At 36.6% G+C, this 18,129-nt stretch overlaps 2 protein-coding genes across 2 annotated transcripts; both read left to right on the top strand.

The window, feature by feature from the left end:
* The first annotated feature begins 1,544 nt into the window (after positions 1–1,544).
* Positions 1,545–6,474, top strand: LOC118561966. Its single transcript, XM_036134230.1, has 12 exons — positions 1,545–1,608; positions 3,598–3,706; positions 3,830–3,933; positions 4,010–4,282; positions 4,494–4,587; positions 4,697–4,764; positions 4,855–5,079; positions 5,170–5,217; positions 5,297–5,428; positions 5,516–5,578; positions 5,665–5,727; positions 5,877–6,474. The coding sequence occupies exons 2-12, from the start codon at positions 3,598–3,600 to the stop codon at positions 6,075–6,077; spliced, it is 1,380 nt and encodes a 459-aa protein (XP_035990123.1). The 5' UTR covers positions 1,545–1,608; the 3' UTR covers positions 6,078–6,474.
* A 365-nt stretch (positions 6,475–6,839) lies between these two features.
* Positions 6,840–15,949, top strand: LOC118561965. The gene has a single exon (XM_036134229.1). It carries the CDS (start codon positions 6,863–6,865, stop codon positions 15,692–15,694), a length of 8,832 nt encoding a protein of 2,943 aa, XP_035990122.1. The 5' UTR covers positions 6,840–6,862; the 3' UTR covers positions 15,695–15,949.
* The last annotated feature ends 2,180 nt before the right edge of the window (positions 15,950–18,129 follow it).

Genomic DNA, 18,129 nt, shown 5'->3' with positions numbered 1-18,129 from the left:
TTCTCTAAACTGTCCTTAGGCATGGGTGTGTGTGTGAATGGTTGTTTGTCCTGTCTGTCTCTGTGTTGCCCTGCGATGGACTGGTGACCTGTCCAGGGTGTACCCCACCTCTCGCCCAGTGAACGCTGGAGATAGGCATCAGCACCCTGTGCGACCCCATGAGGGATTAAGCGGGTCAGAAAAAGGATGGATGAATGGATATGATATAATGTATATCATGATGTATTTGTAGTCTATATAGAAAGTATTTTTTGTTCTTGGATGGTTTGTTATTTTTGTTATTTTAACAAATGCATTGTGAATAAAAGGAAATAGATTCACTTTTGATTAAAAAATCCAAAATATTTATATATGAAATTAAAGATTGAGCTGCACAAAATAATGACATTCATTCTCTCATTTAGATGTGAAATAATGATTGTATAAGTCATTAAGCTAGTGAGGTTCTACTAGTTATTCCTTCATATTCAATGTATGAGTATTTATTGTTATTTTTATTGTTCATGGTGTGGATTGTCCTGAGAATTTGTTTATTTTACTATATCCAGTTGGAATTGGTATATGTGTTCTTATATTGTTTTTTTATGCTAAAATGTTTCAGAAAAAAGTGATGCAGCCTGCCAAACAGTGGCGGAGGTGGATGTTGACAACCTGAACTGGACGGCTGATAATTAATGTTTTTTTCTTTAAGTTCAGAATTTTTGTTCAAATTTGTAAAATGTAAATTTTATCAGTTTTTTAAATTGTTGTATTAAAGAAAATAGTTCTACTTTTGTGAATGGATTCATTTGCCCTTTTTGTAACATGTCAAACAAGATGACCCCTCTAGGGTAAAAGGTAGTTTAATGTGAAGTTTAGTTAAAGTTTCAGTGAAGGACCAAGTGGGAACAGACTAAAGTAAGTTTGGTATAAATGTTGATGTCACACAACTCTAAGCGTGTCGGAAAAAGGATAGATAGACTGGGCTGTTTCTTTTTCCTCGCCATCAAGATCTTTGCAAACCGGCACCAGAAAATGTTATTATTGGGCTGTTTTTCTGGAAATATATTACTGACGAACATTTTACGGGGGTAGCCATGATGATCTGGTAACAGTCGCCTTGCTGACAAGTCGCCTTGCTGTGATTGGCTGAGCAGCAAAATTCGAATCACGTGACCTCTTGGACCGAAGAGCAACAGTTTAGATTTTTTTTTTTTATCATATTTAATTTATTAATGTGCAGGTGAAAACGTGGGAATCTTGGTGTTTTGAGATCACTGATATATGTTGCACATTATCCCAGTGCAAGAAAGTTGCCCCCTGACTGTTAATATGAAAGCTCTTTGGGAGACGTCCTACAGATTCTGGCCCACAGCGCTGTGTACTTCACGTATGACCGTGAACCACTGCGTGAGACGTAAAGGTCCTACGACGTCATACGCAGTGACCTTGTCTGCAACTCTATTGGTTGGTTTATATTTTAATCTGATTGGTTGCTTGACGTCGCTAACTTTACGTACATCAAGATTTGAATTATTCTCTCAAAGACCCCCTTTGAGTGAGTATCGTGAGTTTTCACATAATCTCAAATTTGAACTTGAAGATTGCTTTGAAGACTTTTCCGTTGAGGTAAGTTTTGTATATGTTTAATAAAGATGTTATGACTGTGAAGTTTGTTAAAATACAGTGCTGTATTTCGCCCATAATATAAACCATTGCATTCACGGTAGTAACATAATGTAGCTTCAGGCTAGGTCTTGTAATATCTGCTACTGATGTGAATAAATGTAAGCCTGGAAGATTTGTTTAACATCGGTTACGAGGGCCTGGCTTGATCGAAGTTGTCCCGACGTGTGTCGAGAGCGCGCACCGCAGCCAAACATGCGGTTCGTTAAAATTTGTAGTTGCTAATTTTAATCAGGAGTTAAGTGTTTCCCCCCTCATTCTGAATTGTTTTGGTTCTGTCTGTGGGGCCTGTCGTATTTCAAGTATCCTTATTTCTATTTAAAGTGGTGCTAGTGTTCGTAGCTCGTAGCTATTATCAAAGCATTCAGGGTGTTAACTGCTACGTTTTGCGGCTGTTTAATTCTTACAAAATGTCTCAATTAAAAGAAAACAGAGAGTATGTAGTTGTTTAATGTTATTTCCCTTAATTACAAAAAGGCACAACACAAAGTCAACTGCTTATTCACTTATAATCGCAGATTTTATATATATATATATATATATATATATGTGTGTGTGTACGAGTTCACGCGTGACGTCACGAACTACATCCGCGCTACATCCGGGTCACGCTGGTAAGTAAAAACAGTACTGTTTTCGGTAACTCTTGTGACAAAATGGATGAATTAGAGCGTGTTAGTTAGTTTATTTTTTAAATCTAAACAATGCTTACGAGTTGTTTTGCTGCCGGTTGCACACTAGAGGCTGACATTTTGTCGGGAATCCTGCGGGTCCGTGATATCCACGGGAATCACGCTGGATGGGACTCAACAGTAAATATCACGCATTTGGGACGGTACAGGATTAAATATCAACGGGTGCGGGAGTAAACCAATAGCAGGTACAATAAACTAGGATAGATGCCAAAAAATTTAATAATATGGAGAATCAAAAATGTAGGTTCATCGCCGCCATTTTGTAGTTTTTTTTTCAAGAAACCTAAACTATAATGCAAGTCAAAAGAACAACAAGACCCAGAAGCCAACAGTGCTTCCGGTATATATTTTCCGTCAGCGCTCAAAACAGCGGTGAAGTTGTTTTGATATTGGACATTGGACATTCAAGCTCCGCGGAGTCAGCGGGATCTAGCTCACGGTTGATCCGGTTGAAGGACTCCGATTTCGGCCAACGTCTGTCAGCTGTTCCCTCCTCCCACACGCGGTGGTGCAGTTAGGGACCGTAAAAAAGTTTTGAACCAAGCACTCTTGACAAATAAAAATCAATAAATTCCTTATCTAGTCACCAGCTAAGACAAAACTAATAGGAAATTATGCCAATAAATAACATCTGTAAGGCACACTAATTTTTATCCCATTTTAAGACTTTGTTTATTTTTAAAGAATTTTTATTATAGAGAAATGTGATATTTTTTCAATAGCTTCCAGGTCATGTGACCCACTGACTTAAAATCTATGTCAAATTGTTCTACTACATTAGCTTGATCGGGCACATTCATTTTTATCCAATTTTAAGACTTTTTCTATTTTTAAAGAATTTTTATATTGAAAAAATGTGATATTTCTTCAATAGCTTCCAGGTCATGTGACTCAATGACTCCAAATGTATGTCAAATTGTTCTACTATTCTAGCCAGATGGGGCATACTCATTTGTATACCATTTTAAGCCTTTTTTTATTTTTAAAGGATTTTTATTATAGAAAAGTGTGATATTTCTTCAATAGCTTCCAGGTCATGTGACCCACTGACTCCAAAATGATGTCAAATATGACAGAAACAAGTTAGTTGTAACCACTGCTGTCCTGATTAATCAGGCAAATTATGCGATTAATTGCAATTAAATATTTTAATCGTTGCCCAGCCCTAATATATATATATATATATATATATATATATATATATAGTTGTTATTATCAATTTCATTTTGAAATGTAGATGCCTCGAGGAAAGTCCCACCGCCGTTCGGAAGCTGCAAAAAAGAGAGTAGAGGCAGTCCGGCTTGGACGTGTTGGGATACCCAAGGCCTCCAGCGATTTTGTTCCAGGTCAGAGTAATTACATTTCTTTAAATTGAATGTCTTATTTTGATGTAAATGAAATATCCAGAGTACATGGTCTATATTTCTTCATCTGATTTTGTTTCTTTTTGGATTTTTGTTATTTAACAGTGCGTGGCACGGGTTTGCGCCACAAAGTTAAAACATGGCCAACTAGTGATGTGACTAACCACTGTCACAAGTTGGTCATTCCTGAGGGAACGTCCGATAAGAAAGTATGTAAAATCAGCAATGATTTGATATAGAATATGTAGGTGTAATTCTTATCATGCTGTGTCTTTTCTATTTTAGTTTGTTCTTGTGATCGGTGCGTCCCATTTGCGTTCATTTGTGGACGGCGTTGTTGTGATGGCAAGTGGTGACATCCAGTTTGGGTTCATGTCCACTCCTGGTGCTTCTGCAGCTGACTTGCGTCTCGAGGTGTTGAACGCTGTCATACCTCGGGAGCCTGATGCTGTCTGCATCATGGCTCCATCAAACAACCTTACGGCCAGTCGTCACCCAGAAGAAGCCGGACAGGAATTTGAGCGGTACCTGTTGGCTGTGCGTAGTCGTTGGTCTAAGGTAATAACCAGAGTTGATTTAAAAAGTAGTGGTTCTCCATGCTGGTTCACAGAGACTACTGCCCTGCATATTTTAGGTATTTAACATCAGACATACATCTAAAACATGCAGAGCAATGGTCACTAAGGACCGGAATCGAGAAATACACAAAACACCATTTTCTTAATAGGTTAATAGGTAATATAAATTACTAAACAAGTTATTTGTCTAGGTATTTTGTACCGGCTTTGTTCCCCGCTTGACTGAGTCCAGAGAAAAGCAGACCGTGTTTCAGCAAGAATTCCATCGCCGGTCGGCAAAGCTAGGTAAGTATTAAAATATTTCTCATTGTTTGGTAAATGTATTGCATATCTTTTTGTTATACTTTTGGTGAATGTTTGATCATTTCTTTTCATCTTGACATGATGTTTTCAGGGATTCCATATTATGAAGTTGCTGACTACTTTCCTCTGGACGATCTTGATCTGTGGTGTCCTGATGGCGTGAGTACATGTTCATTTTAAACACAGTAAGGAACAATATGGCAATTAAATAAAATGTTGGTTTTATCTGATTGTTCTTGATGTGTGCAGATCCACCTTAGTGACAACCACGGGATGCACATCCTTAATCATCTGATTTGGATGTTTGCCTATGAGTTCATGGAGTTGTCAGCACCAAAGCCACTGGTCCAGAGTCAGGCAACTCCTCCTTACAAATCGAGGTTTGTGCCCCGTGTGTTGGTTAAGGGAGAGGAGCGTTCTCGTCCTTCTTCTCCACTCCCTACGGAATGGACGCTCGTGAGATCCGGCAGGAAGGTTTGAGTCTTTTATTTTTGCTTGGTGTGGAAGAGAGATGTTTCATTTTGGCTAGTCATCCTAAAAATCTTATGTGATCTACCTTTGTAGAGGAACCTCTCGGGAGAATCACCCAAGAAAAGAGTGGTTCATCACCAGGTGCGTGAGGCTTGCAGCTATGTATGACATAATTTTCAATGTCACTGGTATTTTAATAATAAATATTTTGGTCTTATAGAGGGAACACTCTCCTGTGGCTTTTTCGGAGTGTGTCATTCCATCCAATCCTGTTTGTTTCTCACCTGCTATTTTGGTTGCCATGGAAACAGTCTCTCCATCGGCCACTCAAGATGTTTGCACAGGCACTGAGGTAATTAGCAAAATACGTCAACTATTAACAGAGTCATTATTTGCTTTTATAAGTAACAAATCTTAAATGTTGTTTGTGATATTACAGACAAAGCCTGTGGAACATCCAATAAAACCATCTGTCTCAAAGTCTAGGCGTGTGAGACAGAAGGTTTGTAAAAGCATAAGCTAATTAATAGTTTCTAGTGCAGATGACTTTATTTTATTTAACTGTTCATTTCTTAATTTCTCCTTTAGGTTTCAGCTGCATCTTGTGCAACTCCTGCCAGAGGTGCGGAATTATTGTTGGCTGAAAACACTGTAAGTGATTTGCATATTGAAGTTAATTGTGTAATTAATAATGAATGTTGAACAGTGTCAAGTGTTTTATTGAAAACTTTGATATAGCATCTTTATTCATATTGTGTAACATCAGCTTGATGTTATGTTTTTGTGTCATTTATTTATAGGTTGGGCCTAAGCGATCCAGGATTTTTGTGTCTGATGCGCGTCCTGCCTGTCCTCGTGTGGCGTCGGATTGTTCTGCTGTGGGTCCTGCCTGTGCTTTGGAGAGTCCGGCTGGTCAGGGGGTCTGTATAGTAATGTGTCCTGCAGTGTGTATTAATAAAAAATGTCTGAGTGTTCTTTTCAGTGTTCTAGAATTTTCATAACATAATTCAGAATTTCTGTTAAAAATTATTGTCATTGGCTGATGTAATAAATCTGTTGTGCATAAAAGGGGATTAATTTGCAGTCAGGAGAGATTGAATCTTTAAATGTAGAAATTTTTCAAGGCCTCCCCTCTGAAGCTGCTACACCTGTGACCCGACCCCAGATAAGTGGAAGAAGATGGATGGATGTATTTTTTTAGGGACATATTGTAATAAAAGTAACAGTTTAAATTAACAATTAAGGCTCAAGCCATTAATTGATTGCTCACAATGAATTATTTTTCTGAATTATTTGAATTAGTAATTAATCGTTAACTGGACTATTATTGGTCAAAAAAGGCCATTTGCTATAAAGTCAAAAGTTTTATAGGAGTGATTTACGATAAATACTATAAAAAACAATTTTTTTTCATTTAACACAAAATAATTATTTCTCAGTAAGCTTTGTAATATACTTTATAATAACTTTTTGAAAGAGAACCAGAATGTGTGACTTGCTGCAGCAAATTTAGACTGAGGGAAATTTCAAGTTTCCTGTCATATTTGTAGGCAACAATTAGACTTCGCTTAAACCCATCCATATTGTAGTGGAATTTCACTACAATATTCTTAAATAATTTCTTGTTTGGTTTACATATATATCTTGTATAGAACAGACTTAAATGAAACATTAGCACAATGTGGATTATTTGTTTTAATTTGATTGAAATAGTTCTTTGTTTCAGTTCTGCTAATGAAATCAGATTTAGGGAAGGGCCTTTACCAAATGAAGATTTAGAAATCTCATGTTTTTCATATTTTCATTCCAGACGCCTGAGGAGATGGGTGATTTCCAGCGTACTCAGACATCACCCAAAGGTCTGGCTGTTAACCCTCTTCCTTGCAGGTGTTCAACGGAGCTTCCACTGCCTCTTGTTCCAGGGACATTTTTTGGTAGTAATCCGTGTAGTCATCATACTTTAATGTCATGTAGTGTTGTAGCAGCGATAAAACACCACATTTCTCCCATTTGTACCTGGAAGACGTCGGATGTAGATGAAGTTGGTGTAGTAGGTCAGAAGTTGGCGGAATATGTTGCTGGAGAAAGACCATACAGAGGCCCAAAGCCAGAGTTGTGCAAGCTGGTTGAAGATCAGACTATTTTTGGTAGAAAGTGGAAAGTAGTAACTGGTAGCATGGTGTTTGGGACATTTAATTTTCAGAAGGAGGAGGAACTGTATGAAAGACTAAATAAGTACTTGTTGAGAGATGGAATGTGTATCTTTAATCTTCATGGTGCAATTATCTTGGTAATCCAGCACGGAGACTACTTTGTTGTTGTGGACTGTGGAACTCGGAATTCACAGGGGTTAGCATCAGAATCTGGTACATCGGTAGTGGTGTTTAACACGTGTTTAAATGATTTAATGATTCACTTTATTAACCTCAGGGAATCATTAAATGCGACCCAGTATGGCATCTGTGCTATTACTGTACAAGAGATGTACAGTAATGTGCAGACATGTGCAGCAGTCACTGCTGACAGACAGGCTACAGATGCAAGTAGCCATGTTGCATCACTCTGTGGATCGTTTCATCAGGGTGATGATCGGTTTAAATATGCTGGACTTCAGTGTGCAGCCATAAGTGCTGTTGCTTTAACAAAGCATACAGTGGACAGCGTTTTTTCGTGGAATACTGACATATTGGATGATGTAGTTGTTTTGGGTGATGAGCTATATACATTTTTGCGTGATAACAATTTAATCAGTGGTGGAAGTGAGCTTCTCTCTGTTCCAGACTTGCCTAAAAAGATATATGTTGATGGGCAAAGTTTTGAGTATGATTATGGGGACTATGTTGCTGGAGATGTGGATATACTACAAGGACAGTTTATTGATGCAGGTGTACACACTAGTCTTTGGGATGGACTCAGTAAGATGTGTGCAAAATATGAAACCAGCTTTATTACAATAAGTGGCAGTACTTGTGCCCTTATTAGTTATAATGGACGTTATGCTGTTGTAGACTCTCATGCACGTAACACCGACGGTATGGTACATGAAAATGGAAAAAGTGTTGTCCTTTACTTCAATACTCTTGATCAAGTCTTTGTGTACATTAAAAGATTTTCCGGTGAACTCAATGACACTCCCAAATTATTTGAGATCAGTGGAGTTCATATTGTTCAGATTGACACAAGTAAAATTCCATCTGAACATGGAGCTGCTGTTCCAGAAAGCAGTGGTGTTTTTGATCAGACCTTTACAAGTGTTGATATGCAGGAAGATTATTGTGTAGGACATTCATCCCAACTTGACATGTCAGACATGGATGATGATGATGTAGTTGTTACTGGTGCCCAAAGTAAGGTGTTATATTTTAAACCTGTTTCTGAAGACATTGCACGGTCACTGTGTGGAAAGTTGAATGTGGAGTATCAACTGTCAAATTCTGTATCTTGTGTGGCTGGAGAACTGGGTGTTCCGTGTATGATAGAAAAAATTGTTGGAGATGGAAACTGCTTTTTTAGAGCACTTAGTCAAGCCATCAGTGGCACCCAGAAAAATCATCGCAAAATTAGGCTTGCTGTTGTAAACTGGTTACAAAGGAATTCTCACATGTATGATAGTATTTTAAGAAGTGAGTATTCTTCCATATCACAATACATTGCCGATTCAAGGATGCAATATGTTGGCAGTTGGGCAACTGAAGTAGAGATTCAAGCTGCAGCTGATTATTTTGGTGTTAATATTTTCACATTTTGTGATGATAAATGGCTTGAATACTGTTCTTTGAGTAGTTTGTCTAATCATGGTCTCTATTTACAAAATATTAGCGGTAATCATTATGAGACAGTTACTTGTGTGAAGCAGCCTCAGTCACAAACATGTTATGGTTATTGCATGAATAGAGATGTTTCTGGTGAATATAAAACTCGGCAAGCTAAAACAGGACAAAAAATTGCGCCTATGAAGACAGTAAAAACTGAGAATTCCATTGAAGACGAGTGCGTGGGTAATTTACAAGATTTCCAATATATTTCACTATTTACTCCCATCTCTGAATTTACTGCTAAAACTCTGTGTAAGAATTTAAAAATAGACTTTGCAGAACATAATTTTCAAAACGTAACATTGCGTGGGCCTTTGGGAAATGTGTGCAAGACTAAAAATATTATAAATGATGGGAACAGTTTTTTCAGAGCTGTAGCCTATGCACTTAGTGGTTCTGAAAGAAATCACCGTAAAATTAGACTCGCTGTTATTTCACACATGACCAATAACAATGAAGAATGTGAAAAATATTTGGAAAAACGTTTTGCTTCTGTGACAGAATATGTTAACCAGTCACAGATGAAGTACGTGGGTCACTGTGCTACCGAAATTGAGTTTATTTCTGCCGCCAATATGTTAGGACTGGATATATATGTATTTAATGGCACTCAGTGGACAAAATATAATTCAAATAGTAGTCATTTGACTGAAGCTATATATTTGCAGAAGTGTGATGAGCATTTTGACGTTGTTATTTGTGCAAAGCAAGGTGATAAAGACTCTTGCTTTGAACTATGTGAAGAAAATGTTTTGTTAAAGACACAACACATGCATACAAGATCTACGGAAGTCCAGCAAAATGTAAAGCAAACTGTTTTAAGCGGTAAAGCAAAATACAGTTTTTCTATGTATTTAAGACACAAAAAGAATCAGAGACAAACCATTAAATATAGATCTGAAATGGTATATAGGGAAAAATTTAAATCTAATAAAAGAAATACGTATAAGAGAAATTTGCTATACAGAGAACAAAAAAAACTTTGGTTTAGAAATAGATATTGTGATGATGAGATTTTCCAAAAAAACCTTAAGAAAATCAGCATTACTAAATATAATCAAGACAAACTTCATCGCGAAAAAGTTAAGCAAATGAGTATTACGAAATATAATAAAGATGAAAATCATCGCGAAAAAGTTAAGCAAATGAGTATTACGAAATATAATAAAGATGAAAATCATCGCGAAAAAGTTAAGCAAATGAGTATTACGAAATATAATAAAGATGAAAATCATCGCGAAAAAGTTAAGCAAATGAGTATTACGAAATATAATAAAGATGAAAATCATCGCGAAAAAGTTAAGCAAATGAGTATTACGAAATATAATAAAGATAAAAATCATCGCGAAAAAGTTAAGCAAATGAGTATTACGAAATATAATACAGATGAAAATCATTGCGAAAAAGTTAAGCAAATGAGTATTACGAAATATAATAAAGATGAAAATCATCGCGAAAAAGTGAAATACTTAAGTAGACAGCAAAACCTTAATCCACAACATAGGATGCACATACAATCACTTGTAGAGCTAAAAAGACAGCACATTAAAATAAAGTCAAAGGAGTTTGATTTTGTTGTTGCAAAGTTTTTGGACAAAGTAAAAGAGGGGCCCAATTTTGTGTGTTGCGTGTGCTTTCGGTTGTTATTCAAACATCAGGTGTTGAATTGTTGCAAAGATTCCTACAGGAAAACTAAAGAAATGTCTTTAATCGCAGATAGATGTATAAGTCATGATTATATACATATATGCAATGATGCGTGCATATCGCCATGCAATCTCAAAACCTGTCGAAATAAGTTGTATATCTGTTATTGTTGTCATAACAAAATTAGCAAAGGTCAAATGCCCCCAGAAAGTTCATGCAATAATTTGACTGTTGATGACATCCCTCCTCAGTTGGCATGCTTGAATAGCTTGGAACAACATTTAATAGCTTTACATATTCCATTTATGAAAATGTTGGCTTTGCCCAAAGGTGGACAAAATGGAGTGCATGGTCCCGTTACTTGCGTCCCTGCAAATGTTGTTGAAACCTGCAGTATGCTGCCACGTAGTAATATGGAAGGGTCTTTGTTACCTGTTAAGTTAAAGCGTAAATTGACATACAAAGGTCATTATGATTATCAGTATGTTGACTCAATGCATGTCCAGGAAGCTCTTTGTTACTTGAAACATTGTAACTTTCATTATAAAAATGTAGAGTTCAATGAATCTTGGATCAATGAGTTTTCTCAGGAAAATGATAATTCTGTTTTAAAAAATAATAATGTTAAAGAACAAGATGAGGACATGTCCATAGATGAAAATGATGATGACCTTTTACATGACAGACAGCAACACTGCATGTTCCAGGACACTTGTCTTATGCCCGTAGATATAGGACAAGAAGCATTGGATCTGTATGTTGATAATGTGTTGAATGTCGCACCAAGTGAAAATAATAACCCTATAAAACTGCTTTCTGATTGTACTAACGAAGCAAAATGTTTCCCTGTATTGTTCCCATCGGGTTGTAACACATACCATGAAAAGCGGCAGTATCATTTGACTTTGAGTCGTTATTTTAATAACAGACTTCTTCATGCTGATGGTAGGTTTGCGCGTAATGTGGAATATATATTCTTTGCACAGTACATGTCAGAACTTGAGCAGGTTGTGTCTAAAGTGTCAGTAGCTTTACGTAAAGGTACAAGTTGTACATCTCAAAATATGAGTGAGGTTTTGAGGGATGAAAACTCTATAAATAAGTTATTACAGTTTGATGATGGTTATCGTTTCTTGAAACCTATTCGAGGCACACCAGCTTTCTGGCAGACTGCTCAACGCGACTTGCTAGCTTGTGTTAGAATGTTGGGGAAACCCACATGGTTTGCCTCGTTTTCGTCTGCAGATATGAGATGGACTAATCTGCTTTATAGCATCTTAAAGCAGGAAGGGCGAACACAGACTTTGGAACAGTTGCAATGGGCAGAGAAGTGTGAATTGTTGCGTCGAAACCCTGTTACTGCTGCTAGAATGTTTGATTTTAGATGGCATGTTTTTCTAAGAGAAGTCCTCATGTCTCCTGCTAATCCGATCGGAAAAATCGAAGACTACTATTATCGTGTAGAATTCCAGCAGCGTGGTTCTCCTCATTGCCATTGTCTATTTTGGATTTCCGGTGCTCCAATTTTGGACAAGAACACGGATGAAGAGGTTATTGCGTTTATTGATGAGTATGTGACATGTGAAATTCCATCTGAAGAAGACACATTGTCTGAAGTAGTTACATCTGTACAACAGCATTCAAAACGACATTCAAAAACTTGTAAAAAGAAAAAAACTGTTTGTCGTTTTAATTTCCCTCGGCCTGCATCTTGCTGCACTTTTATTTGTCGTGGTGAAAAATATCAAGATCCGGTCAAGACTTGTAAATGCAATTTGGATAAAACTGATGGTAGTGCAGATTGTCAATGTGTTGATGAGAATAAGACACTTTTGGAACAAATGGACAGAGATGTAGCAAGCGATATTTTAACAAAGATAAAGAATGCCATTTCAGTTGACAACTGTCCATACAATACCGTGGAAGAAATGTTTGAAGGCTTGTGCATTAGTCAAGGCTTATTTGAAACGGCATATAAACGACTTAGTAGGAATACACATGTGGTGTTGAAAAGGCAAATTAATGAAATCTGGATCAATCAATATAGTAGACCACTGTTAAAAGCTTGGAATGCAAATATTGATATCCAGTATTGCGTCGATGCATATGCATGCTGTGTTTATATAGTATCTTATATGTCAAAAAGTGAACGTGAAATTGGTCTTCTTCTAGGAAATGCACAAAGAGAAGCAGCCAAAGAAGGCAATGTTAGTGCTAAAGAAGCTTTAAAGAGACTTGGTAGTGTCTATTTGCATAATCGCGATGTTTGTGCTCAGGAAGCAGTATATAGACTCACCAACATGCATTTAAAGGAGTGTTCTCGGAAAGTTGTTTTTATTCCAACAGGTGATAATATTGTGAAAATGAGTTTACCCATTTCTGTTTTGAAACAAAAGGCTACATTACAGGATCTTACCCCAGAAGACATGTGGATGACTGGTATAGTTGACCGTTATAAGAATAGGCCAAATGATGATGTGTTTCCCGATATGTGCCTGGCCAAGTTTGTTTCAGAGTATCGTGTTTTGTCCAAAAATGAGAAGAGTAGAAATTCAGTTAAATTGAATAAGGATTTTGGGTTTGTTGCGAAAAGAACTCGGTCAAAACCAGCAGTTGTTCGTTATGCGCGTTTCTCTGAAACAAAAGAGCCAGAAAAGTTTTATCAAAGCATAATGCAGCTATTTCTGCCTTATCGCTCTGATACTGAACTGAAACCTGTACATTGTGAAACCTTTGGTGACTTTTATCGAACTGGTGTCATTAGTTTTGTTGATGGAACAAAGCATTCAGTAAAGTCTGTTGTAGATTTAAATAGGAGTGAATTTGAGGTGGTATGTGATCATTTTGAGGCTGTTGACAATGTTACTGGAGATGTAATGCTGGAAGATGCATGGGCTGAATTGTGTCCCGAAGTTGAACTCGAACGATTGGAATGCGTGGAATTACAAAAAGAAAGAGAAATAGAAAACAGTGACCAGGAACAAATCCCCGATTTAAGTTTTCAGTGTAAAGAATTGTCAGTATTTGAGAAAGGAAAAATGACTAGAAGTGAAGGCCTTGCATTAATTAGATCTTTAAATGAAAAACAGTTCTCTGTTTTTTATCAAATCAGGCAATGGTGTCTAGCCAAAGTGAATGGAAAAAATCCTGAACCACTGCATATTTTTATCACAGGTGGTGCTGGGACAGGAAAAAGTCATTTAATCAGGGCAATTGAATATGAATCAAAACGATTATTGTCCACTGTGTGTCAGTCTCCTGACAACACATGCGTACTACTGACAGCTCCCACCGGCATTGCTGCATATAATTTAGAAGCAACAACAATCCACACCACATTTTCTATTGGAAAGGATGTACGCTTACCATATACTCCTTTGAGTGAAGAAAAGCTAAATACCTTGCGTGTCAAATATTGTGATCTTCAGCTTCTTATTATAGATGAAATATCAATGGTTGATCACAATCTCTTATCATATGTTAATGGTCGACTGCGTCAGATTAAACAAAACGTAAAATCATATGGTAATATTAGTGTAATTGTGGTCGGTGATTTCTATCAGCTCCCTCCCGTGAAAGGTAAACCACTGTATTCAGATGGTGTTGCCACAAATATATGGTCAGATTTATTTAAAATTGCAGACTTAACTGAAATAGTTAGACAAAAAGATTCTGTGTTTTCTCAACTGCTAAACAGGATGAGAACTCGTTCCAAAGGCACACCATTATTGGCTGATGATTTGCAGATTTTAAAACGTTGTGAAACAGGTGAGGTTAGCTCAGCCTTGCACATATACGCAACCAATAAACAAGTAAATGAGCACAATATTCATCGATTATATGAGACTTGTCCTGAATTTGTAACTATTGGGGCACAGGACTATGTCAATGATAAAAAAACAGGAAAATTGAGGTTGTTGGTAGGAAATCATGCAAAAGCGTCAAATACTTGCTTGTCAGAAGTGTTGTTATTGGGTAAAGGAGCGCGTGTTATGTTGTGTAAAAATGTGGACGTTAGCGATGGTTTGGTTAATGGCGTTTGTGGTACTGTTATGGAAATATCAATACCAGAAAAGGACAAGTTTCCTAAAGTGGTCTATGTTAAATTTGATGATGATCGTGTAGGCATGCAGAAAAGGAAGAGCTACCACTATGCATCATCAGATTTGGCTGGATCCACACCCATTGCACCTGAGGAGGAACGAGCTACCGTTAAAGGTGGATTGCGGCGACAATTTCCACTCAGATTGGCATGGGCTTGTACAGTACACAAAGTTCAAGGACTAACTGTTGATGAAGCTGTTGTTTGTTTTAGTAAAATATTTGCACCGGGACAAGCTTATGTGGCTATAAGTCGTGTAAGAAGTGTTTTAGGATTGACAATTCAAAATTTTGATGAAAAGAGGATTTATTGTAAGGATGACATTTTGGTTGCACTTCAGAGTATGACACCTCTTTTTATTGAATCAAATCAATTGGATCGATTTAACACATTTGTTTTTACTGTATTCCTAATGAATGTGCAAAGTTTGAATCGGCATGTAAAAGATTTAGCCTGTTATACAGAACATTGGAAACCTAAATGCATTGCTCTTACAGAAACATGGGTGTCTTCAACCCAAATGGATACAGTAAAAATAGATGGTTACAGTTTCACTAACCGTCCACGATGTTTGTCGTATACTGGCAGGCATCCGGAATTGATTCCATTGCAAGACCAACAACACGGTGGTGTTGGCATCTATTGTGCAGATGATGTAGAATTTCAAGTACTTCAGCAACCAGAGCTGAATTTGGAGTGTTTAGTGTATCGGTTTTGTAGTTTTAACATGGTTCTTGGGGTAATTTACCGACCTCCACTATACCCTCTTTCACTATTTAAAAAGAATTTAGGAAAACTACTTGATTGGCTTGAGAAACAAAGTGACACAATAGCAGTGATTGGAGATTTTAATGATGATATTTTGAAGTCATCAACTATCACAAAATTTGTTTGTGATAAAGGATATCTACAAATGGTTAGAGAAGCAACTACTGAAAAAGATACTTTGATAGATCACGTTTATGTTAAATCAAGGACATATAAAGTGGAGGCAGTAGTTGTGCCTACATATTTTAGTGATCATGAGGGTGTAATGTGTGGTTTTAGCTTGTAATCATTTTAGTAATCTGTTGTAAGAAATATTCTGAAGTCACTGTGGCCTCATGCCACTTGGTGGTGGGAGGCCTGCAAGACATGATGGCTGTGTGTAAGAGCCACTGTCTGCTGATTGCAAGGCCAAATGCTGCGCAAACTGATTATTGTCTATGGGTTATGATCATTGAGTTCAGTCTGATCCAGTTTTGAGTTTTATTTGGACAGAGAAAAGAAAAAAAAAAGTCATTATTATTATTTCTTTTAGTATTATTAATGTTTTCTATTTTCTTTTTTTATGTTTGTCATTTTGAAGGAAGCGCTGTAGTTAAAATGTTGTTTGTGACTGCTTTGCTGTATTTTCTTTTCAAACTATGTAGCATTTCTTTGGCAAAAAATGCTGGCAGAATTAATTCTATTTGCAGGCACGAGAACTGGAGGATGGGCTCTTGAAGGGAAGGAGAATGTTGTCCTGCTGAACTCAGACATTGGACTGAAAATGGCAAGTACTATGACTGAGGCATTGGATAAAAAACACAGATGAGTTGGGCAAACACGTCTTCATGCATTTCACTTCAGATTTTCTTGTACACAATTAAAACAAAACACACATTATGAAACACATTAGGATTATGAAAAATGTGGAAACTTTTATATATATATATATATATATATATATATATATATATATATATATATATATATATATATATATATATTAGTGCTGTCAGTTAAACGCGTTATTAACGGCGTTAATGTAAACCCATTTTAACGCCGACAACTTTTTTGTCGCCGTTAATCGCGCGTCAAAACACACACACTGTTCCCTAATGTTTTTTCCCCCGCCGCGCTCTCCGGACTGTGTTTCTTTTACCCTCGGCGCTTTCCGTAGTTTCAAGAGTGCTAGAAAACTGTAGCAAAACACACCCGCCCCGAAGGGTTTCTTTTACCCTCGGACACATGCGACTTTGGGCTTCTTTTTTCTAAAAGCGCTTCTAAATTTCATGAGTTACGGGTTGCGTTTGTTTTGGGCAGGTTTCTGAAAGTGAAATCGCTTATTTGGGCTCTAAAGTAAGTGACGAAACAGGGTTATTATGAGACCTGCCTGCACTACATTTGAGTGTATCCAGCTGAAATCTCCCTCCGCCATAGGAGGTGACGGTAATAAAGGCAGACAGAGCAACTCTGCCCGTATTTTCTGCAGTTTACGGTGCAATAACCGGTGATAACTGCTGAAAGTAGATTACTTGGTGCAGAATACCATGTCTATCTTTGTTTAAGAGGCAAAAAAATATATATTAGCATGAAAACAGGTATTTATTTACACAATTGTTTACACACTGTGTAAACATCAGGGCGTCATGATTACTCATATAGCCATTATAGTCCAGAGTTTAACATTTGGCACCAGGATGTTTTCATTCCAATTCTGAAAAGTGCTTGAAAAATAACAAAATAAAAATATTTTTTGTACAAGCATGTATTTTATTAGTGTCATTTATTGCAAAATTGCATATTAAAATGCCCAAACAGACTATTACACTTTCAGAAATAAAAGGATAAAATATGCGATTAATTTGCGATTAATCTCGAGTTACCTATCGACATTATGCGATTAATCGCGATTAAAAATTTTAATCGTTTGACAGCACTAATATATATATATATATATATATATATATATATATATATATATATATATAAAATACAAGCTGAGAAAAGGGAATATTATATATATATATATATATATATATATATATATATATATATATATATATAATATTCCCTTTTCTCAGCTTGTATTTTATAATAAAACAAGGTATGACATGAAACAAACATGTTGAAATTATGTTTCAGAGAACTTCAAATGTAAGACAATAAAAGTTAAGAATTACTGCAAATACATTTGAACTTTAAGATTATTCTTTTAAATAGTAATTAAATTGCAGAACTCTGGGAGCTAAATAATTGTGCACAGAAATATCTTGAATGTGAATATGCTTGGAGGATGTTTTTAATAAATGACACATGAATGGGGGTTTTGATAAGAATACTAATTACACCTTGTTTCTGTTCCCCAGTAGAAACAAGGACTCGTGACCATCTTCACAAAGTGTTTTATTAGGGAGAAATGCAAAATAAAATGTTAATTACCCAATCCAGAACTGAGCAATCATTACAATTCAGCTCAATTTTCCAGCCTGCGAGGGAAAACCAAGAAGACTGGGGATGAAGAAGCAAGAGAACTCTGATTTCTTATTCTTCAATGGTACGAGTTGCCTGATGATACCCTTTGCGCCATTAGATTAATTTCTCCCTTGTGCCCTGAATGGACTGAAGGCTTACTTAACTTTGCGTTCTATATTTTTCAGACTCTTTTCACATAGTGTTACTGTTTGTTTATCTGCTCTGTTCAACTGACATGTTTGATTTTTTTGTGTTATGACATCTATACTG

Source organism: Fundulus heteroclitus, unplaced genomic scaffold (assembly GCF_011125445.2).
Source record: "Fundulus heteroclitus isolate FHET01 unplaced genomic scaffold, MU-UCD_Fhet_4.1 scaffold_77, whole genome shotgun sequence".
In the NCBI taxonomy this organism is placed as follows: Eukaryota; Metazoa; Chordata; class Actinopteri; order Cyprinodontiformes; family Fundulidae; genus Fundulus; species Fundulus heteroclitus.
This window is presented reverse-complemented; position numbering and strand designations above follow the sequence as displayed.

Bases quoted from the DNA above. Each gene is read 5' to 3' on its own strand.
- LOC118561966 (XM_036134230.1), top strand. From the start codon at position 3,598: ATGCCTCGAGGAAAGTCCCACCGCCGTTCGGAAGCTGCAAAAAAGAGA. The intron at 3,934-4,009 runs GTATGTAAAATC...TTTCTATTTTAG, and splicing joins AGGGAACGTCCGATAAGAAA to TTTGTTCTTGTGATCGGTGC. The intron at 4,588-4,696 runs GTAAGTATTAAA...TGATGTTTTCAG, and splicing joins TCGCCGGTCGGCAAAGCTAG to GGATTCCATATTATGAAGTT.
- LOC118561965 (XM_036134229.1), top strand. From the start codon at position 6,863: ATGTTTTTCATATTTTCATTCCAGACGCCTGAGGAGATGGGTGATTTC.